This window comes from Lynx rufus, unplaced genomic scaffold (genome assembly GCF_022079265.1).
Source record: "Lynx rufus isolate CCGP_SWC_20201006 ecotype Redwood Valley unplaced genomic scaffold, mLynRuf1.p SCAF_19, whole genome shotgun sequence".
Taxonomy (NCBI): Eukaryota; Metazoa; Chordata; class Mammalia; order Carnivora; family Felidae; genus Lynx; species Lynx rufus.
This window is the reverse complement of record NW_025814833.1, coordinates 27,751,476-27,774,586: the sequence shown is the minus strand read 5'-3', so window position 1 is coordinate 27,774,586 and position 23,111 is coordinate 27,751,476. Positions and strand designations below refer to the sequence as shown.

The 23,111-nt window shown below is 41.9% G+C and overlaps 1 protein-coding gene across 4 annotated transcripts; it reads left to right on the top strand.

The window, feature by feature from the left end:
• Positions 1 to 1,284: 1,284 nt before the first annotated feature.
• Positions 1,285 to 22,741, top strand: PABIR2 (PABIR family member 2). Of its 4 annotated transcripts, none has more exons than XM_047081965.1 (10): positions 1,285 to 1,548; positions 3,714 to 3,792; positions 7,911 to 7,967; positions 8,302 to 8,345; positions 8,430 to 8,484; positions 8,754 to 8,855; positions 9,211 to 9,296; positions 10,004 to 10,065; positions 12,346 to 12,442; positions 20,935 to 22,741. In XM_047081965.1, exons 1-10 carry the CDS (start codon positions 1,451 to 1,453, stop codon positions 21,002 to 21,004), a joined length of 750 nt encoding a protein of 249 aa, XP_046937921.1. In that variant the 5' UTR covers positions 1,285 to 1,450; the 3' UTR covers positions 21,005 to 22,741. The 4 variants fall into 4 exon arrangements, with proteins under 4 accessions (XP_046937921.1, XP_046937919.1, XP_046937920.1 ...); XM_047081963.1 differs by having other exon boundaries at positions 19,996 to 22,741; XM_047081964.1 differs by having other exon boundaries at positions 10,001 to 10,065.
• Positions 22,742 to 23,111: the final 370 nt, after the last annotated feature.

The window sequence follows — 23,111 nt, the reverse complement described above, 5'->3', positions numbered from 1 at the left end:
ATCGTTGAAGCCTTGCAAAATGGAGATGACTCCTTGCCACTCGCCATATGAGCTTTCGTTATTTTTTCACTTCCGTTTTGTCTAGTGCAACCAAATGGATGATCTGAAAAAGAAATCAGCCCCTCCAAAGGCCAACAAAATCAAGGGATTTAAGAAACAAGCAGGGATCACAGAGGTCAGAGCAAACAAACTGGAAGCGAAAAAACGTGAAAACCACAAGTTTCCATTTCCCTCGAATATTGGCCCAAACTCCTCCTGAAAGATGATGCTCCAGTGTCTCCAAACTATTGGTTCTTTTCAAAATCGGGCGCCAGGGTCCCCGGGCCAATGCCATAGAGGAAGGCGCCGGGCCCCCTGGAAACGCTCCTCCCACTTTGGAGGAGGTTTGCGGGGCGGGGCTCCCACGCATGCTCCGTGCCCGCGGGCTCATTGGCGCTGCCGCCGGGCGCGTGCGCAGGACCCGATAGGTGCCCGGACGCGGAAGACTTGGCCCCGTGGAGGTTCCCGCTTCTGAAGCGTGGGAGGCGGAAGAGGCGGCAGGTTGTAGATTTTGGTCTTGGCCCCAAGGGGTTCCCCCCGGGCCATCAGAACCCAAGAGAGGAAGAGGAGGCACCGCGGCGGCGGGCCGAACCCCCCACCTGTCCTCCAGGCGGGGAGGGGGGGTAGGGAGGGGATAAGCACCCCTCGCAGGGCTGAGGAGCCCCTAGGACCGGGTCCCAGAGCATGGGGGGCTGGACCGGGTCCCCGAGCATGGGGAGCTGGAGCCGTCGAGGCCGCCCGGCCGGGCCCTGCCCGACTGTCAGCTTTACGGTGGTGTTAGCACTGCCCGGGCAGCTGCGGTGTCTGTAGCCCGGCCCCACTTGAGGTCGTCGGCCGAAAGATAGCAACATGAGTTCCGCCGCTGCCTAGTTTCCTCCCCCTCCTCTTCTCCCTCTGTCCGCCTCCTTCTCCTCTTCCCCATACTTCGTCTTTTCCTTTCCCTCTCTCGTGCTCCTCTTTTTCCTCCACCCTGCCCTCCTTCCCTTCCGTCCTCGTCCTTTCCCCCATCTTCCTTTCCCGATTCTGTCCTCCTTGTGCTCTGTTTTCCTGTTTTTCCATCTATCCCCTTTCCCTTCCTCTTGCTCTTTTCCCTCCATCCCTCTCTTTTCTCCATCGTCTTCCCCTTATTCTGTCACCCTCCACCACCACCTCCTCTCGCTACCGTCTCCCCTTCCTCCTCCCCTCACTCACTATCAGCCTCCCTTCCTCATCCTCATCCTCCTTCCCTCCTCCTCCTCCTCCTCTCCTGCTTTTCTCCGCCCCAGCCCCCGCCCCCAAGCCTCCGCCCCTTAGCCCCCGCCCCCAGCTGCCAGTCCCCAGCAGCTCAGTCCTGCAGTGAGAGTCTTGGGAGTCCATAGCTAAGCACCAGGAGCTGAGCACTGCCCGCTGTGCCTGCCTGCAAGTCTCCGACATGGCTCAGGAGAAAATGGAGCTGGACTTTGAGCCTGACACATCTGATGGGGGCGCCCTGAGGAGATCCAGCAGCGCTCCCCTGATCCACGGGCTCAGGTGAGCGGGGTGGGGGACGATGAATAGGGGGTTCAGGGTCTCCTCTATTCCCTGCAAGCAATCTTCCTTCCCTAAAGTGAGACTTGGAGCTCATTTGGGTTCTCCAAACTGGCGGGGGGGGGGGGGGGCTTGTTTGCTTGACAGTGACTTGGGTCCCAAGGTGGAGTGAAAGTTTGACCCCAAACTCTGGGAAGCGTGGGGGAAAATGAGGCCCTCTTTACCTGGGGCTCTGTTGGCTCACTCTGAAAGGAACTACAAGGAGCTTCTGGCTCTTCTAACAGGTTGCTTGCCCTGCCTAATTTACACCACTGAATGTCAGACTGAAGCCCCTGGAACTAGACTCGCAACTTGACACCTGTCTCTAAGAGCTGCTATTTCTAAGCTCGGTTTAGGAACCCTGGCATTAACAGAGCATTTACTTTAATAAATCACAATTTATCTAATAACTTGTACTCAAGTGGCGTGTTCATGTCACATTAAGTGATTCGGATTTGTCCTAATGTTTTCAGATCCCAAAACTGCCTGAAATGCATTCCAGTGAGTAAAAAAAAAAAAAAAAGAAGGGTGTCCTGTAGCTTAGATCAGTTAAAGAAAACAATGTTTTAGAAAACAATGGGAACCATCAACCCTTGAATTTTAGTGGTAGGGTCTTGTATTGTCATGTGAATAAGTCACCAGAGGGTCTATTTTAAGGTAGAATTTTGTGATGGTGAAGGAGGTTGGCAGACCTCCTGAGCCTATTACATTTCACTCTTAGAAGTAAGACAATTCATCTTAGTAGAGAGCTAATTTGTGAGACCCTGTGGAAATAGAATTAGTCCAAAAAAGGGGATGGGAGTAGAATTAGCCAAAATCACTAATCAAGCACAGTGAAGGCAAAGAAACAGGTAATCCTTGTCTGTCAAACTGATTACAATATCTGTATTTTGGGGGGAAATGGATTTACTTATTTTCTTTTACTAAATTTTGAAACTGGGGGGAGGTTGGAGTGGCTCCTTGCTTTCCTAATGCCGTCCTCCGCTCTACATTTATTTTTGATACTATAGGAATAAATTGGTCTTTGGGGTTGTCTTTTAAAATCTGGTAAGCAAAAGCAGTTGCTAGGGGGTCGGGGCCATCCCACTGACCTGCATTTAGACTGTTGTAGAAATAATGCACTGTTTTTTGAATCAGGATCTAAGTAAATACTTGCAAGGTAGCATGATGTGACAGAAGCAGGGGTGAGGAGACTAGACCTCATCCCAATTTTCTCCCTGATTGTGGTCATGAGTGTCAGTTTTCTCATTCAAAATTTAGGAGAGCTGGATTAGGTGATTTCAGCAGTCCCTTGGAACCCAATTCAGTTCAGTCCTGAAAATCCTTCTTGCCCTCTTATTATGGGCATGGCACTCTGCTAGGCAGTGCAGGGAGATTGTACAAAGATGAACAAAAGACCTCTGCCCAAGGAGTTTGAGACACACGCACACTTTTCTTTAATAAAAGGTAAAGTGGGTATCTCAAGAAGAATCTCATTTCCCATTGTGCTCTTTGGACTCAAAGGAGGGATGATTGCGTTAGGTTTGTGTATTGAAGAGAGGCTTCACAGAGGGCACTGCATGGAAATGGGTGCTCAAGAAGAGGAAGGATTTGGGCCGATGGTGGTGGTGGGGGGGGAGACAGAAGAGACAACATGAACAAAACCCCAGGTACGTTTATTTAGCTGCACAGCGGGTTCAAAGGTAGAACATATTTAGGGCAGTAGTGGGAGAGGTGCTAACTGGGCTCATACTGTAGAACAGGGCCCGGCCCTTCTCACCGTCATGGCGCACACAGAAAGCAGCAACACGTTTAGGTGCTCTGGGGTAAACAGATGAGGCTGCTCGTGTCTGGTGGGAACCGGTTTGGGGGCGTGGGCTCTGGCCAGAGGCAGCTGGAAGCAACCAGTCTGGAGCTCCGCCCCATAACTCTCCTAGCTGCCCCCCAAGCACTGAGGAGATCAGTATCTGGGTAGACCTGTGATCCACAGCAAGCCACTACCAAGGCTCTGACGAGGCAGGTGAGGAGTTTATTCATTGTATGGAGTGAGGAGCCATCGAAGATTCATTGTTAACTGGAGAGTGGGCGTTAATACAGTTGAAGGATGTCTTAAAGGAGAAGACATTAATCATTTTATTTTTATTTTTTAGTGATCTTTCTCAGGTTTTTCAACCTTACACATTTAGAACTCGGAGGAATAGTACAACGATTATGAGCCGTCATACCCTGGTAAGTATAGAAGTAAGTATTTTTAGTGGTATGGATTGGGGAAAATACTTCCAGACGTAGTTCGTTCTTAAGGTGATGTGCTATGTACCATCGTTCACTAAAGAAAAAAAATGATTTTACCTATCTTGCTCATGCTGTGGCCCTTGTCAGCTTTTGGTGCAAAACAGAGATCTGCTTAAGACTTTTTTCTTGGCTGTGGGACTTTGTGTTTTTAAAAATTGTTCGTTGTTTTTTTGTCACTGCTTGCATGATGGTTATGAGGGAAGTCAGGATTAACTTCTAAATATAGCTGAGAAAAATGGTCTTTATTTATCCCAGGAAGCAAAAAATCGTTTAGACATTAGCCGAGTATTTCTGACACTTACCTGTTGGACAGTGCTATGTATCCAAAGTGAAATCTCCTTTAAAATGCGTGTATTTATATTCTCGGTAGAGTTGCTAATTGTGACTGTTCTAAATAGCCCGAGCTGTCAGGGGTCACCCTATTAGTTGGACGCATTGGGAGAGATTATGATGAGGTTTTTAATATAGTAGCACTTCACATGTGGAGCCCACTTAGCCAGTAGCTGCATCACTCTGAAAGACATCTGAGATGTAAGCAAACAGACCTCTGAATGGCCGCACTAGATTTCCATAGTCTGTGCACAAAGGTTCATCAGTTTGTTTACAGGAGAGCCTCTGACCTCCAAATCATCTAAAATTATGCACAATCATAATAAGCTTCCAACTCAGTAGTGCGTGAGAAGCAGCAAATCAAAAGAGGTGCATTCGGGCTTAAGGTATACTAATAGCTGCTAGCAGAGGAGGAGAGGGGAAAACTGAAAAGCAGACCGGTTTTTAACAACGCAGTCTGTGGCTTAGCATAAGGGCTAAGAGCCTGTTAATGGTCCCTGAGGGTCTCACTGGCACTGAACTGTAAAATACTTGATGTTCTTAAGGATACCTGGGTCACTAACCTTTTTTCAAATTGTAGTGTACCATGCCCTGTGTCTTTGTGGTATTCTACATGTTACCGAGTCCTTTCACACTTTGAATCCTCATAGCCACCCCCTGCGAAGTAGGCAGGGCCAAAGATGTCCTTACCAGTTCAAAGACGCAGCAGCTAAGACTCAGCTGATAGAAATGACTTGCTCAGAATCACACAATTGCTAAGTGGCAGAGCTGGGATTAGAAAAGAGATAGGTCAAGGCCATTCTGGTTGGTAAAATCTGTTTAAGAAAGGAGAAATAAAATACACTTTTAAGGAAGATTTCCAGCTGAAGTGGCTAGAAATACTTAAAAGGGGGAAATGTTAGCTGTCTGGAGGTTTGATTCACCTCACCTTCTTCCCCGAGGATACTGGAAAATAGAACGGCTTCATTTCGCCCTGTAGATGAGAAATGTTTCTGCTTGTTACACAGCCATGCTCCCGATATCAGTAGTATAGCAAAGAAGGGAAAATGAATTCGCCTCTCTACACTTGACTTTGCTCTTTTCTAAGATGTGAAAATTCTTATCAACTCTGTCTTGATTCCTCTCTCCCTACTCCCTGACAGATACGTTTTGCTCTGGCTGCACTAAAATGCCTATTTCGCTGAAGGGGCCACATTGGTTCACTTCTCTTTGTGGATCCTTACGTTGTCCTTCCCTCCATCCCCTTCTCCTTTTGAGCTTCCTGGTTTGGGATGCCTTCCGGAGCACCCTTCGGGTACTTCGATCATCGGATGGGTTATACCATGTGTGTTCAATCACAGTGTCCTCTATAAATCTTAATACGCTTACGCACCTCTCAGATTAACCTGCAAAAAGCAAGGTGTTGAATGAAATGGAAAGGAGCGACGCAAGATCTGCAGGAGTTGTCTGTGCGGGATCTGACAACTGATTAGGTGTAAATGCAAGGGGAAGGAGGACTCCAGGGGACTGAACTTTTATTTCTTAGCGGCCAGGGGAAAAGCGTTGCCTTTATTATGAGTAGGGAAATTTCAAGGAATTGGTCATCTGAAGGGCCGGGAGATAAATTCTGGGCATGTTGGGCCCAAGGTGCCTGCCACTTACTCTGCGCTGTTCTCCAAAGCAATATTCTAATTAAAAGTTGCGAGCTTCCTAGACCTTTCACTTTCAGTGGCTGACCCTTCTCTGTGAAGGCAGACGGTCATCTTGTATAAACGTCAGCTTTCTTACTCTTAAGATGTCGTTACCTTCACATGTGATGTTTTCTCCAATGGTTCCTAGATTTTCTGTCTCTCGTCACTTTGCTTGGTCTGTTGTCTCCACTCTAGTCCCCTCCTCCCTGGCTTTTTCGCTCCTGCCTTCTTCTCCTGACTTCTCCTGCCACTATCCCTTCCCCTTCCTTATCCTTACAAAGGATAGATTATTGCGCGCATGCACGTGTGCATTGAATATCTGGGACACAAACTTGTCTTTTTCCCTACGTCTCTCTTTGTTTTCCCTTGAACCCTCCGAGCTTCTACAAAGCCTAATCTACACCCAGCTGCCTCCAGCTCCTTGTTTCCCAATTTCTTGCCAGCTACTCGACCAGTTTGTGATCTCACTGCTCCCACCACCATGCTATTAAAAAACTGTTCTTGCAAAAATCACCAGTGCCCAGCGGCAGGGGCCTCTTTCCTTCTCCTACTTAGGCTCTTCGCTTTACTTAACACCATTAACAGCACCTCCTTGAAGTGCTTGGCTTTCTTCTCAGTTGGTACATTGCTCTTGTTTCTGGTACAAGACCCAGCATTTCTCCTCCCTGTCTTCCTTTTGGGTCTTCCTTCTAGTTCTTAGTTGACAAGTTGTACATTATATAGATGCAGCATCTACATTTCTGACTTCCTCTACTGTCAGCTTTTTGCACTCTTTACTTTGGCTTTCCTGATGATTTCGTTGCCCCTGGGGTTTCTTTTGTTCTCTGTCACGTCCATGTTCTCTGCCACGCCACGGTATCCTGTTAGTGTTTCCTGCCTTAGAGACTTGCCTCGTGGCCCAGTGCTTTTCAAATGGCCTTATTAAGAGTTTAGTGGTAAACACGTGTTATTTTTATAAGTGGAAAAAAAACACTTTTGCAAAGGATTTTATTTGTAAAGTTTTTCTATTTTCAGAGCCTAGGAGAGGAAAGAGAAAGAGAAAAGGGTGGGTACTGAAGAGATATCCTTTGAGGTCAAATCATATTTCAGTGTCTAACTTTTAAAAATGGCACCTGGATTAGCTTTTGCCTAAAAAACTTGGAGCAGTTTATCGCCATTTTATTCTACTCACTACATTAGGGTTTTTAGAAGTTTTAATAGGATAGGGCCTCTTGTAACTGGATTGTTGTCTTATTTGTCTTACAGCATTACAAATTTGTTTGCGTTTCATTAGGGAGTAAATAGCAGTTGTTAACATTATGGCTATTAGAACCCTGTAAGGTCTCTTGAGATGAATTCTACCTTTCATTCTGGGATCAGATTGTGTTTATCTTGAAGGAACATGATTTGGCCCCCAGGCCATTTTAGCCTTGTGTTGTCAAAAAATGATGCTCTAAGGGAAAGGAATGGTTATTTGAAAAATACACGTTGCCGTCCACGTTGATTTTTTTTCTTAACTAGTGAGGTTTGTGGTGTATATTCTACCACAGTGGTATATGTAGTGGTAGTGACCAAATTTTAGAAGTGATTTAGAGCATACAAACAAAATCTCCCTATTGCAGATTTGAAGTGTTTTCGATAAACACTAATCATAGACAAAATACTATACTGGGCTTCTTTGCCTATCTTCCTCCATGGGTGCATTGGTGTTAAAAATGACTACAAGTTTTTTCTTTCCCTTCTTACCTAGTTCTTTATTTTAGATAAGTGGGGTAATGGATATTTCCAAGGCCTGGGATCTTTTTTTACATGAACGTACACAGCTCTGCATTCATTTGGGAAAAGTGTTAAAGTCAGTGCCTGTCTTGCGACAGATGGTGCTTTGAGGTTGGACACCTGGTGTACTTCCCAAAAACCGAGTGTCCTGCCTCTGGTGCATTAATGTTCAGTGATCTAAAGCGCTAGATCTCTGAGAAGAATGTGAAATCTTATTTGGGAGGAGGTTGGACACTGGTACTGACAGCAGACACTGCTTTGTGATTCAGAAAGTAGTAAGTGTTTACTTTTCCTTTCCAGTTGCTGTCGTCGTCACCAAATCGCGTTCCTAGTAGCAGACTGCATCAGATCAAAAGGGTAAATTCTACTTCCTAGCTCAGCTGCAGTTGTCTGAATCTTCCATTTGGATTTTATTTTCATTCTGAAGATGTAGATATTAAAAATGACTCCACTCTGGGTGGCCATAGACAGATGCAAATTCTTCTGAGTGTGCGTGCAGGTGAAACACAGATGTGGCCTGGGTGACAGTCTTAGCATGTGCTGCTGTACTGTAACTATGTCAAAGACGGTAGAAAAGTCTTTTATTTATTTATTTTTTGGTAGAAAGAAGTCTTTTAAATTGTACTTTGAAGTAGAGAACTGTGTGGATGTGGGTAAATACTGTGTTTTCAGCATGTGCTTGTCTTCGTAGGAGGAAGGCATGGATATGATGAACAGAGAAACTGCACACGAACGGTTAGTGCTTCACAAGAACAGAGCAGAGCCTAATGTATGTCTTGCTTCTGAGCACTGACGGCCTGTCATTTTTATTTGTTTTAGGGAAGTGCAGACAGCAATGCAGATCAGCCAGTCATGGGACGAGAGCTTGAGCCTGGTAAAGTTCTCACATGTTTGCTTGGTTTTGATTTTCTGGAAACTTTTATGTCATTCATTGGCTTCATTAATTTTTTTCAGACACTTCTGGCTCCCCCATTTCCAAATTTGTATTCGGTTTTTGATCTCTGCTTTTCCGCCAGGATATTAGATTGCAACTGTTTAGTGTCTGCATTTCTATTCTAAAAGTGTAGGCGTGTTTGAGTAGTAAAGAACAACTGTGATGGGCTGAATTGTGAATTACAAGGAAATAACATTTTATGTTTACAGAGTGATAGCGATTTTGAGAAGCCGGAGAAACTATATTCTCCTAAAAGGATTGACTTCACTCCAGTTTCTCCGGCACCATCACCCACCAGAGGGTTTGGAAAGGTAGGCTCCTTGACAAGGTGTTAGCTGTCTTTCACACACTGAGCTGTTTATTCTAAAACGCGCGCGCGCGCGCGCGCGCGCACACACACACACACACACACACACACACACACAAATCGCCTCATTTTTTAAAAAATCCAATGACTGCAAGGAAAATCCATGAAAGTTTCTGATAGTAACTTGAAGAAAATGGTACGTCAGTCTAGGTACATATTCTCACGCGTGTGTGTTTCTGCGTATGTAAAATATACACACACAGCTAAGCAGTTCTAAGGATGTCGTTTCTATTATTTCGAGAACTTTTTGAAAGCCAGAGCACTAGAACTATTTTAATATTAAATATGCTTTTTTCTAGCAATGTTTTTCACCATCCTTACAAATGTTTGTGAGCAGCAGTGGGCTGCCGCCAAGTCCCGTGCATAGTCCAAGACGCTTTTCCAGGTAAGTCAGCCTACTTTTCGAAAAATATGGTTGAAATGCTACACGTTCAATTTGTGTCTCCCGATGACCTTTTTCCCCAACATTTTCTTACGGAAATTTTCCAACAGACAGCAAAATTGGACACAATGAACATCCATATACCTACCACCTATATTCTAGCAGTAACGTTTTACCAGAGATGTGTTTTTTGAGACATGGTGCCAGAGAACGAACCCACGTACACACGCACACGTGCATGCGCGCAATAATCTATCCTTTGTAAGGATAAGGAAGGGGAAGGGATAGTGGCAGTCAAATCCAAATAGTTTTTTAATAAGGTTTATCTGTTTTGAAAAAACTTGTGGATATTTTGTCTTACAGAATTATTTTTTTTTAAGTTTTTTTTTATTATTATTTAAGTAATCTCTACACCCAATGTGAGGCTTGAACTCATGACTCTGAGATCAAGACTTGCGTGTGCTTCCGACTGAGCCAGCCAGGTGCCCCTAGACGATTTTTTAAAATAGCTTAAAATGCCGTGTTTTTTCAGATTATCATATTCCAGGTCAGATCATGTATTGGCAGTTCAGTTACTCAACTTACAACACAGGCATTTTCCATTTTTTTTCTACATGACTGTCAATTTTATTGATTTATTTGGGCTATAACGTTTGTCTTGCATCTTAAAAGTACTTCACATCATCCTGTTTGTTTATTCTTTGGAGCAGGAGGAGTCAGAGTCCAGTCAAGTGCATTAGGCCCAGTGTTCTTGGTCCTCTTAAAAGAAAAGGTAAGTGTCCCACTTCTGATATTAAACCTAGTTGAGCTTGAATGACAAATTAGAATTTCTGTCTGAAATTAGCTCAAGGCGTGATTCCTTTTTTCTGAAGAAATAGGAAATATTCTTCCCAATGTATGCTTTACTGATTCTGAAGTTTGTAAATTGGTTACTTAACACTGTCCATATTTTTTACACTTCACAACTGAATCTTATTCATATGTTAATATTACCAATATATATTCCAAAAATTTTGCCTCTCAGTGATCTGAATAGAAAACAGATGCAAGTTAATATGTTGCAGAAGTATGTGCTTATGTCATAGCGAATAGGTCTATAAACATGCTGTATACTCAAATGCCTAGCCCCCGGAGTCTATTTTCAAAAGGCAAAAAAAATTAATGCACGTTTAGTCATTATTCCTGGGCCTGTATCCATGTGATTGCAAGTGTTGGGGGTCATTTTAAATGAGAGTTTTAGCAATAATTTTGAAAAAGCAATGCACTAAGTGATTTCTTTGTGTAGATCTCTGTGGGGGCCAGGAAACAACTCGCTCTCCTAATACTAGGTTAACAGGTACTTGCAGCTTTAGTGGAAACTCCAGCGATAGCATCATGCCCGGATTCCAAAAGTATGATATTTCAGATAACTTAAAATTAAAGATGGTGTGCTCTGGAAAATAGATTTTGATATGGTGACAATGTTTGTATTTAGCGAATAAATTTTACTTTACGAACTAGTAGCCTTAATGCCGCAGGGAATTATTTACAATCATAGGAACCTTCTCAGGAGGTATTACGTGACACTAACACCTGGAAACAAGAGCCATCATTATTGTTATTAATTTTAAATATCTTGCAGGAAATTGGTGGAATTAGTATGGTTGTTTAGTTTGAAAGCTATTCCAAAATATACCAGCAGATGGAGGGGTTCTTTGCTAAAAAGGGCTAAAGTCTTTTGCTAACAAGGTGTTGTTGAAAGTCCAGCAGTAGCTTTTAGAAGCTCCATATTAAAGCATGGAAGAAGCAGATAAAGATATAACCTTTCCTGAGTTTCAGCGATTTTCAGAATAGTTCCAGAAGAGAGGTAATATGAATTAACTGATAATATGAAAAAAAAATGAATGTTGCATTTGTTCTTGCTTGATCTTTCTCCATCCTAAGAATCTTGTACAGCTTTAAGTTCACAGTTACTAATTTTCTATTGGAGTACAGTTAGGCCCAAGAATTGAATTTTGTTTAATCTTCCATTGTAAAGCTCAGATAAGGAGCCTCAAAACTAAGGTATTTATTTGTGTGTTTTAGATCATGACTTATTTGGAAAGGGGCTTTTTCGGTCTAACCGAGGGTTTTTAGTCTTAGCACTCCTGGGGGCAAAATGTTGTTATTGTGATGGATGCAGTTTTTCTGCTACCTTCTAGATGTTCTGAGAAAATCTGGAAAATTGGGGTAGCCGGTACACCACCAATTTTGTGAATTGACTAATAATTGCTTTCGATTACAGATGGGCGTTCAGTTATTATTTTTTTTAAAAGAACTCTAGCAAAGAGTAAAAGTATGATTTTTTTCATGGGATTTTCTTCTTCCATGCCACACATTTCATTTGTATGTAAAGATGTCAAAGGCTTCCTTAAACCTTACCTGGGTAGTCAAGTCCCCTGGGCCTCATCATGTGTAACATCTTAGAAAAATTAGGTTCCGATTTTCAGTATTTTCTCTTAACAGAGTTATTTTTTTTTCATCTTCATTTTACTAAGTAGTCTAAAGCAACCTTTGAGTTTATTAGACTACGTACGTTTCAACCCATTTGACTTCGACTCGGGAAATGTTCCACTATTAAAATAATATAAAATCAATAGTCTTTCCTAATTCTCTAGGATAAATCATTATTCACTGTGAGCTTCAGCTATTTGGGGAGTCTTTATTTCTGCTGTGGTAAGCCTTGATTCATTTTGCCCGATGCAGTCAGTGTTCTTCTCTTCTGTTAAAGAACATGACTATATCTGTAGTGTGCTAAATAAGAAGGGCTTTTTCTTTTCTTTTCTTTTCTTTTCTTTTCTTTTCTTTTCTTTTCTTTTCTTTCTTTTTTTTTTTTTTTTTAGGGCTGCTTACTTTTTGGTTGAGGTTCTATGGAAGCATGTTTCTTCCACCTTAAAGCGCATGGAAAAATAGCTTTGAAGTAATGGCTTGAAGAAGTATTCTGAGCTTTGGTTAAACAAAGATCATCCCATTTTAGCACCACGCCCGTATCTGTAAAATTGTTTTACAGTAGCATCATCTCTTTCGGTTTTAGGTGAAATGGAAACAGAAAGCCAGCCCAAGAGGCTCTTCCAAGGCACTACCAATATGCTGTCTCCGGAGGCTGCACAACTGTCTGATCTCAGTTCATGGTAAAAAATGAAATAAAATCGAAAAGATGTTAGGGTGTGATCTATTTAAAAAGAGCCACATTAAAAGTACATTGGGATCATTTGTAATAATATTCAACTTTTGATTCATGCTCTGTAGAAGGGAAATCTCCATGGAGGTACATACAGATACCGTGGAAAACCAGATCATTTGAAAGTCATTGAGTACTTTTTTGGGAATGTGTGTTTCTTCTTGGCACCTTCATTCCTAGCTCCTGTCAGGTCAGCCTCTCTCAGTGGGTGCTAATGGTGTGGGGGAGGGGCAGCAGCTGGCTGGCGGGAGAAAGTGTTCCTGGGTCGCTGTGGACAGTGTGCATCGATCGTGGCTGTTTTGCCACGTTTTGTAGTATATTCTTTTAACTGAGCAGAGAATACCGGCATCCTCTTAAGCATGGCGTTTTCTAAATAGCATTTCCTGTTGTTATAAAAATCTTTTGGAAATTTTGGAGGTATTCTGTCATAATCCTAACTGAGGTTTTGTTGTATACCAATACTTCCTGACTCCTGTGGTCTGTTCACATAATTTCTTTTAGTCTTACTCATCCAAGTTTGGGTGTCTAACTTAAGACCCTTCAGTGTTTTTGTGCAACAGTCAACTTCTCTTCATCTACCTGAAGTTGAGTACTCGGATGCTGATGTACATATTGGAAGGAAGGGGAAGGGATAGTGGCAGTGGCCAGGTAATATGTTGAAATCTTTTAGCATGTATTTCTAATCAACTCACTGAGCACCTGTGTTCTAGACACAGTTGTGTCTAGACTTTTTGTTTGGCACCTTTTGTCAGGATTCTGAGTTTATAGCCGAGGGTCTTTTTTTTTTAAGAGCCCAACAGTTCATTCACTTCAAAAAAAAAAAGGATGGAAATACTTATTTAAAAAGGGGGGGGGGGATTGGACGCATGGGTGGCTCAGTCAGTTAAGCGTCCGACTCTTGATTTTGGCTCAGGTCATGATTTCACAGTTTGTGAGCATTAGGCTTTGTGCTGACAGCAGGGAGCCTCCTTGGGATTTTCTTTTTCTGCCCCTCACACACTTGCGTGTGCATATTCTCTCTCTCTCTCTCTCTCTCTCAAATAAAATAAATAAACACTTATACAAAAATAGAAGGACGGTGCCCTCTAAATGGAAGAATTGTGTAATCTACTTATAAGGTATAAGGATTAGCGATTCTTTCTTTCCAAATCAGATATTTGTTTTATGTAAGATAACCTGTACTTCTAGTTGACCAAGAAGTCACAGATTATTCTAGTTTATTAGACTCGTCGATCAGTGCCGTTCTAATGTTGGAACAGATGTCTTTTAGATTGTTCTAGCTATTTTCAGCCCCACAGTCTCTCTTCTCTCTCATATGTGTCTGTCCTTGATGGCTCAGTGTGCTAATTTCGGTATAGAGTGCTTTTCCAGGTATGTAGATGATTGCAAAGAGAAAACTTCTAAAGCTTGTCAACAGGACTAGTGGATGAAACTCTATACTTAGTGGAAACTGCCTATCACTTTTATGGTAAAGTGTGTTTTAATATAGGCACATGACATTATAAATAGCTTTGCTTACCCAGTTACTAACCAAGCAACCAAGTTAGGGAAAAGATACGAAAGCATTTTGCCGAGCTGAAAACATACAGGGTGCGGTGGAGTTTTTAAATATTGTCATGGACTCTACAGGATGCCATAAAACAGGTTCACACAAATAAAAAGGGGAAGAAAGGGTATTTGCCAAGGGTCCCTACCTCTCCTTCAGACGTTTATTCCTCTGAGCAGCAAAATGTACGTTGTCGACCATGGTGGCTGCGATGAGGGTCCTATTTCTGTCCTATTTCTGTTGCCACTACGCTCATTCTCCTCCGACCTGTGACTAGCTATGAGAGCCCTGGGGACACTGACATTGGCGATCAAGGGCACTTTGATCCCTAAAGGCAAAAAGTGTTGCTTCACCCTGGAAAGATTTGTTTTATTCACATGAGACCAGTCATTGAGCAGTAACAAGCCAACATGTGGCTCAAGTAATATGTTAAAAAGAAATTTATTGCTCAAAACTCACAAAACTAAGTGTGAAAGGTATGTAAGTAATTAAGCTTTAAAAGATGTTTTTAGTAAGTTCATAGCATCTGGACTTCTGAGAATATTAAAACTTAAAATTGCACTGACTTTTGGGACCCCTTGTATACTAGTGTTGCTGACATGTAGGCCTGCAATGAAGAGATTTTAGACATGAGTTATTCATGATATGTAAAAATTAGATCCTGCCTTTGCAGAAACTGTTTTTCCTGTCTCTCTAATGCAGTTTCATTGATCAGACATCCGTATTCTTAGAAACGGGGACAGAGACGGAGACTGTGTTCTGGTTTCTGTTGCCAAGGGTAACAGTATACTTGATCGCTGAGGAAACCATATTTATATATTTTAGGGAGCAGAAAAGGTACCACCAGATCATAAGTAGATGTTATCTCATCATTTAAGTTATTGTAATTTGTTCTCTGCCCCACCCCATAAAGAAGAGATGGGTTTTAAAACTTTAAGTTAAACTTTATTTTTTTTAAATATAATTTATTGTCAAATTGGCTGACATACAGTGTGTACATGTGCTCTTGGTTTTGGGGGTAGATTCCCGTGATTCTTCGCTTCCATACAACACCCAGTGCTCATCCCAACAAGTGTCCTCCTCAATGTAAATTAAGCTTTATATATCAGATAATAGTCTTTAAAATCTGATGTCTGAAGTGTAAATTAAGTGTGAAGTTTGAGTATGGACCCATTTGGGGTTTGTGTCCGGTGTGTTAACTGCCACGCAAAGGAATAGTAGGCCTGCTCTTCGTATCATATTTTTTACTAGATGAAAATTCTGAAATCTTTGCCAACCAAATCTGGGGAGCATTGTTAACCACAAGGCAGGAATTCTGTCATTCTGGATTTAGTCCTTCTGAACATCAAGAATTTTTTTTAACATTTTTATTTATTTTTGAGAGGCAGAGACAGAGCACAAGCCAGGGAGGGACAGAGAGAGAGAGGGAGACACAGAATCCGAAGCAGGCTGCAGCCTCTTGAGCTGTCAGCACAGAGCCTGTCGCAGGGCTCGAACCCACCAACCGTGAGATCATGACCTGAGCTGAAGTCGGACGCTCAACCGACTGAGCCACCCCAGCGCCCCTGAACATCAAGAATTTGACGATAGCTTGGAAGTTCACCTTTCCATGGTGCTTTGATTCTTTTTGTGTCTTGAGAACTCTTGTTCTGCTCCTTGTCCTTTTGGGGACAAGATTATCTGTGGCACGTTACATAAAGGAATTTTGAGGGCCACCAGTCATAAAGTGAAGATTAAGTGGTAGTCTGTTTCTCGCACAGAAAAGGACAAGTTCTCCCATGAAATTTTTCCCCACTGCATCAGTGTTGTTGTGACTGCTAATTTAGCCTTTATAGTTTTATTTTAACATTTTTCATTAGATTTCACTTAGTTACTTTAACATTATTTTTAATGGTATATGTGTCATGGCAAGAAAATTTAATCATGAATATGTGATATGTGCAAAGAATAAGACTTAATCATGATTTATTTTATGACAGAACTGTATTCGTATACCTTGAACATGGTTATGTGAGCAGCTTAGACATCTGTGCTGATACTTTAAAGTTTCTATCCCCAAGGTGACTGGGGAAATGATAATATTTAAATGTGTGATCTTAAAAACTTAGAAGTTATGCAGAAAGATAATGCTGGGTCTTCTTCAGGTGAGACGGTAGAGACCAGAGAATGTACCCTAGGGACCAGTTTAACCCACACCAAGGGGTAGGGGATGCCCTGTAAGTCTTAGCTTATACCAGGATCTGTGCTGGGGTTGGTAGAGCTGTGGCTTATTTCTAGTGCATTTACCTGCCTGCCAAATCTAATCTGATAGAATCCAGTTTATTGACCGCACAAGGCACCAAGTGGCTGACCCAGATGGATAATAGTGTGAGACACGCTGGACATCCTGATTTTGTTGTTACCTTATTATTTGAATGTTTTAATGATTCTCTTATGCTTTCACCCTTATTTTTTTAGGCAGAGGGCACTACCGTAATAATTATAAGCATTTTTGTGTGATTTAGATATTGCGTCAATATGTATACACCATGGCTAGAATGAATTAGAATTCGTTCACTGTTTTTAATGTTTATTTTTGAGAGAGAGCACGAGCAGGGGAGGGGCAGAGAGAGAGAGGGAGACACAGAATCCGCAGCAGGCTCCAGGCTCTGAGCTGTCTGCACAGAGCCCGACAGGGGGCTCAAACCCACAAACCGTGAGATCGTGACCTGAGCCGAAGTCAGACGCTCGGCCGACTGAGCCACGCAGGCACCCCATCGTTCACTTTTGGTTTGTTACCCCTATGTCCAGTTTGAACTGTCTAGGTCCTCTGCTTTCCTTGCATTGTCTGGCTTTCAGCCATTAGTCTGAGGCTCATTAACACCTCCATCAGAGCTTAAGCTAGGAAGGGAAAAAGATAAACTCAAATTGGACCATATGTTGTTGCTTTTAGAAGGCCTGGTAGAAGGTTTAATAGTGAACACTATGAAAGTCACTTTTGTTCAGTGATCTATGAATAAAAAAATCACGTAAGTCTTGCTTTACATGGATATACTGTGGGTAGTTTGTGACTGTTGGATAGAACGGGTTTTAGTTTTGTGAAAATATCTGGAGTAAATTCTACTGGAGGCTAGATGGAGGTATGCTATTGTACTATAAAGGAACAAAGTTTTACGCATGTTCGTATTTAAGAATAGAGAAGAAATTCCTGAAAAGGAATAAACGAAACGAAAAATTCAGATTTGTATTCTTTTTCTCTTGGTAACTTCTTGGTAACTTCCCTGTTAGCTTATTTCTCTTAAGGTAATCAGTGGTGTTAGGTGAGAGCTCTCTCTGCCTGAGTCATGTTCTGTGTTTTTGAATGAATGCAGGATTCACCTAAGCAAGCAGGTCTTATTACGAATGGAATCTTTTAACCCAGGGCTCACCATAAGTCTGGTGGCTGGAATAAGAAAGTCTTTATTTATATTCAGATTATCTGCTTGGTGGCCAAATTTTAATCTAAGTCTGTTTTTTCCTGCCAAGTAGCACAGAGCGTGTCCTTCGGCTGCCCGGCCAATATGTGCTTTAGGAAAGTAAATTCATTTTAATATTAGTCTAGGCAAAATGCTGCAGGAGGAAAAATCACATATGTTCCAAAGGCAAATATAAAGGCCTTTTGATTTTCCAATGTCTTAGATTATCTGTGTAACTTTCTTTCAGTACTTTGAATAATTCATATTTTAGACCTATTTTCCCATTGGGTTGAAAAAATATCAGAGCCAGCTAAATTTTCCGAACTTCTTACTTAAAAGTGGTATTATTAATGATGCATTTCACAGCAGTGAGCATAGACTGGGAGTACTGTGGACTATACTGTTTCCATTTTTATTTTTACTTTTCCGAAGCTTATTTGTATTCTGTCTCCACCTAAAAACAATCCACAGGCAATAGAAATGACATTTTGAAGAAAAATAGCAGAGAAGTGTGTGGAGGGGAATGTTACATGTCGTTGAGGTGGGGGAGGTATAGGGCCCAGAAACTTCCAAATGTACCATGGGTTAACACTGGAACTACATTAACTTGGAAATTCATAAAAATGATGTTAAATGCTCTCTTTTTAAAAAAAATTTTTTTAGTGTTTATTTTTGAGAGAGAAAAATAGAGAGTGAGCGAGCGAGGGGCAGAGAGAGAGGGGACAGAATCCGAAGCAGGCTCCAGGCTCTGAGCTGTCAGCACAGAGCCTGACGTGGGGCTCAAATTTGCAAACCGCGAGATCATGACCTGAGCCGAAGTCGGACACTTACCGACTGAGCCACCCAGGCGCCCCGATATTAAGTACTCTTAATATTGAGCCTCAGAGCACTTTAGACCAGTGCGGGCTTTTGTAGAAGAGCTAGTAACCAGACTTCATTTAGAATCCATATTTCCTGATCATTAATCCTTCTCCAATTCTATGCTTGCTTCCCTTTCCAAAATTAAAAAGTGTGTGTGTGTAAATCCTAAAACTGCCTGACTACCTCTCCAGCTTTGTCTCTCATTGTGTTCTTACCCTTTGTACTTAACAGCCACACTAGCCTGCTTTTGGCTCCTAAAACTACCCTTGCTTCCTCCCAAACCACACCTGGTTAATGCCTACTCATCTTCCAAGTGACAACTCACGTATCACTTTTGGGGAACGTGTTCCTCCCTGTTCCTCCAAATTAGATCAGGTTACCCATGTTGTGTACTCGCAGAGCCCTTTGTATCTTGCTTTTATTGCTTTGATCACAAATTATATATGTATTAGCAGAGTTACTTAAATGTCTGTCTCCTGTACTGTACTGTAAGTTCGATGAGGGCAGGGACCATGTCTGTCTTAGACACCACTGTATTTCTAATGTCTAGCCTACTTCCTGCACTTGGTAGGTACTCAACAAATACTAGAATAAATGAATGTGAATGAATTCAGGCCAGATCTAGAGCATAGAACTTCACTGTTGGATCAGTGGGAATCTGAACCAGAAAGGCAGCCTGGTGCGCAACTGTGAAGGCTCTTAATTGTGAATACTGAAGTATGAAGCCAGGTTTGTGAAGCAGGCCAGATGGGTGATTGGCAGCCATGAGAGCCTGGGCTGGATGGATAAGGAAGGCATCCCTGGGCTGGACTGTAGAGGCCCTGATGCCCACATCAGGTGTTTTGGCGAAAGGATAGGCGCAGAAGCTAGTTGTCAGAATCAGAGAGGCAAGTGAAGGATAGGAGCAGAAGCTAGTTGTCAGAATCAGAGAGGCAAGTGGAGGGTGGTGAGGGTATTGGGTCTGTGGCTAGAGAGCATTCCTTTTAGCAGCCTAACTGGACAGTAACTGAAGGCAGCTTGTAGAGATAGCAGGGACACCTTTGGGTTTTGAAAGCAAGAGAAAAGGAAACGGTATAAGAAATTCACATAATGAGAAGAATAGAAAAGACCAAAAATGGAGGGGGAAATCAGGAAACAAATGTGTTTGAATTGACGGCACCTTGGGAATGGGAAAGCGGTCAAATCCAGAGTAGCCGAACACCTGTTGTTCTGGAGTAGAGGAACCACGAAGCAGTGTACTTAATAGAGTACTTCAGACAGTCCAGGGTACCTCAACCAGTAACCATCGCTCTTACTCTAAGGCTGATGGGAAGGGAAGAAGGTAAATCTAAGGGTAGCAATCTCTTGAGCTAAAGGTAAGGGAGCTAACTCCCTCACAAAAATCGTGACCTGTCAAGGGGGACGCTGACATTCTGGTGCCTCCACGAGAGCACTAAAATGCTACAGAACCTTGAACGTCTTACTTTGGATTTCTGTGACTTTGTTTTTGCAGGTATCTGAATATAGTCCATTATGTAGTTCATTGCTGTTGCTTTTATGCTTTTTATTATTTACAAATGCTCTTACCGATTCGTGAGTTCTTGAAACTATGTCGTTGCATGTTATGTTTACCTTTACCCTGATAGATGCATCTGCTTATAATTCTTTTTGCTTTGTCCTCAGTTCAGATATTTTGGATGGCAGTAGTAGCAGCAGTGGCTTATCCTCAGACTCACTGGCTAAAGGCAGCACAACCGCAGAGTCTCCAGTAGCATGCACCAATTCATGCTCTTCGTTCATCTTGATGGATGATCTCTCACCCAAGTGACTTACCCATTTCTGATTCAGTGTTTTAACTGCTGTTTCCTACACAAAACATTTCAGTGAGGAACGCAGAGAGCTTTGATCCATAATGAGGATTAAAGTGTGACAGACTTCAACCATTTCGATGCCGTTCTTTTTTGGCATCTCTCTCCTCTAAAGTTCAATTTTACGAGTGTAGTGACCTGACTCATGTCTCTTCTTGCTGATTTCGTTTTGGATCTAGTGACTAAATCTCAAATAACTCATTTTTGATTGCTTAGAGTATATATTTTTTCCCTCCGTGCCTCAGAGAGCACCTATTTTAGAGTCTATGCGTTTAATAAAGGAAAGCACTGATGTGTATTTTCAACAGTGGTTCTTTTTCCCAGCAGTGACATGACAGCTAAAGTTGATCAGAAATTCTCTTGCTTGAGAGATTGTTTTTGTTGTCTGTTGACTACATAGTTTCAAATCTCTTTATTCCACGATAATAGATGGATTGCTTTCGATTATATTAAATTTTTATTTTTCCGCATCAGCTTAAAGTACATTCTTTTGTTTCCCTTTCCTGTTTGAGCTGCTTACTTGCCATTTCTCACCGAGGGGAGGGAACACGTAGTTGCTTTCATTACTATCCATGTCGCTTTGCTGGTGGAGTGTATGACGTGAGGATTGATTTTAGTGCTGAGAATGTAAATGGACTGACAGGATGCCTGGATTAGTCACCAGAGGTTCTTATGCCTTAGCTACCGCGGTTGATGTTTTTCTCCCCAAACCTGTTGCCCGAAGGAATATATAAAATATTGTTAATGTTTCTAGGTGGTGTTATCAAGGAGAAGAAATCCCTGCCTTGACCAGATGTGTGGAGCATCTACAAATGAATGAATAATGTTATTTACACACAAAGCACTGTGTAGAAAAGCGTACGCGGAGCTTGACAGCTTGTTTCGGGTGGTATTACGAGGCCCGAGGTGCCTTGGGGTGCAGTGTTGTGCTGTAAAGGTGTATGTCATAAGGTAGGCTAGAAAAGGGGGCTTTATGTGTCTTACTGCCACATGCTGTTTCGATTGCTGCTTTTTGCTGATTCCTTTCTCGTCCTTGGATTTGTTTGTTTTGTCGTGTGGTGAGTGCTGCTGCCCACTGTGTTTTGGTTATTGTGTTTTTGCCGCTAGAGTCAGAATCCAGTTCTTGTTGATGCTGCCTTCTAGCAAGGGCAGCTTCGTATCTCCGAGGAAGCTCTCAGGAGCCGCAAAAGTCCATGTTACTGTGCATTCTGCTTTTAAGAAGCTGTTGAGCTGTGAACAGTGGACATGATAGTAAGTCTGAGGTACCGTAAGTTATTTAATTTCTAAAAGAGGAAAATCCTGACGGAGCTATTTAAAAAAGCTGAGTGTAATCTATCGTTGTGTTATTTATTATTTAAAACTGTGTTAAAATGTTGTGATAGATTTCTTTTAATGTTGAGACATCGTGGTTGGGTTGTCTGTGTTTAATATGCCAATTTTCCCGCTAGGATCATAATATTCCACGTCTTAAATGAATGTAAGAAATGGAAACTACTGCCTTTGTGTCCTTTGAAGGCAAAGATTCTTGAATTCTGAAGGAAGATGATGTGCTTTGAGGGTACTCACAGAGTAGTAACACTGTATGACTTGAAGGGAAATCTATCCTCTTTGAATTCTGAGAGAGCGTCGCTTAGCTTGCAGTAAGTTGTTCTGTTACAGCATCACATGTGGTGTCGATTTTAAACTGTAATAACCACCACGATGGCCACGAATGGCTTTGTTTCTCACATGGTTTTCCCCTGTGCAGAGTCCATAATCTTTCAATCCTAACATAAATGTATATATTATGAAGGTCGTTCCCTAGTGTGCCATTTTAAAGAGAAGTTACTTCGAGGGTATTCAGTGTGTTTATTCTGCGTGTGAAAGAACCACGTGAAGATGTTTCTGCCTATATAATACCGAGAGGTGGTTTTCTCTTACAGGATACTTACCCACCTTCACTCTACTGTCTTCTTTGCCTTAAAGGGATACTTTTGGCCATGAATTTTGGGCTCTAATTTAGGACTCTTGAGAAACAACCTTTGGAATGTGTTGATATTGAAATTTCTTCTTGAAATTCAGTGGTGGGTTAGAATTGGGACAGGAAAATGAAGTTGTTCCAATAGTAGGAGAACTAGGAGACCAGATGATTCACTTTATTGTTTAAACCGAGGTTCGTTTTTGTTGCTTAAATTGACTAGAAAGTTAAGTTTATGCAGGGATTGTTTTGGAATAAATAAAAAGAGATGCTAACCTTCAAATGAGCTCTGGTGACAGTACCCCTTTATTTTTATATAAAGTCTAATATTTGAAAAGTGGTCATTGTTATAAAATAAAATTCTCTCTTCCTATTCTAATATATCCTGTTTCAGGCTTCTATTTGAAAACAAGTACAAGAGATGATACGATAAGAAAATCCTATAGACGCTCTTTTTGCTTGACTAACTTATATAATCACTGTGTTTCATGATAACCGCTTTTGGAATAAATTCTAGAAAATTTTGTGAAATGCTGACCTTGTGTATATCTTAGAATGCAAATTTAATAAAGTGTGTACACATGCATAAAATTCTGTAAAAGTTGTTAAAGGCTCTTTTATTCTTCTGAATAATTCATTTTCTGCCTCCATATCCCCGTATTGCATTCTGTGTGTCTCATCGCAGTCAAGTTCGGGATGAAATGATACCAGGACCACAGAAGAATTAGCTGCATTGAAGTTGGGGCTGTTTCCCAAAACGGAAAGGAAACCGCTCCACACGGTCTGTCAGACTTTTCACGAGCATTCTGTAGAACGGGACGATTGAGACCGTTTTTGCCAAGGCCACACAGACTTCTTACTTATTTTTCATTTTTCTCTTGCTGTTTGTTTTTGACCTATTCATAAGACCTATTCATTTTGTTCCTATTCATAAATTGTTTTGGAACAACATGGGTGGGTAGACAGGTAAAAAA

Bases quoted from the DNA above. Each gene is read 5' to 3' on its own strand.
- PABIR2 (XM_047081962.1), top strand. From the start codon at position 1,451: ATGGCTCAGGAGAAAATGGAGCTGGACTTTGAGCCTGACACATCTGAT. The intron at 3,793-7,910 runs GTAAGTATAGAA...TTTCCTTTCCAG, and splicing joins TTATGAGCCGTCATACCCTG to TTGCTGTCGTCGTCACCAAA. The intron at 12,443-19,995 runs GTAAAAAATGAA...CTTTGTCCTCAG, and splicing joins CTGTCTGATCTCAGTTCATG to TTCAGATATTTTGGATGGCA.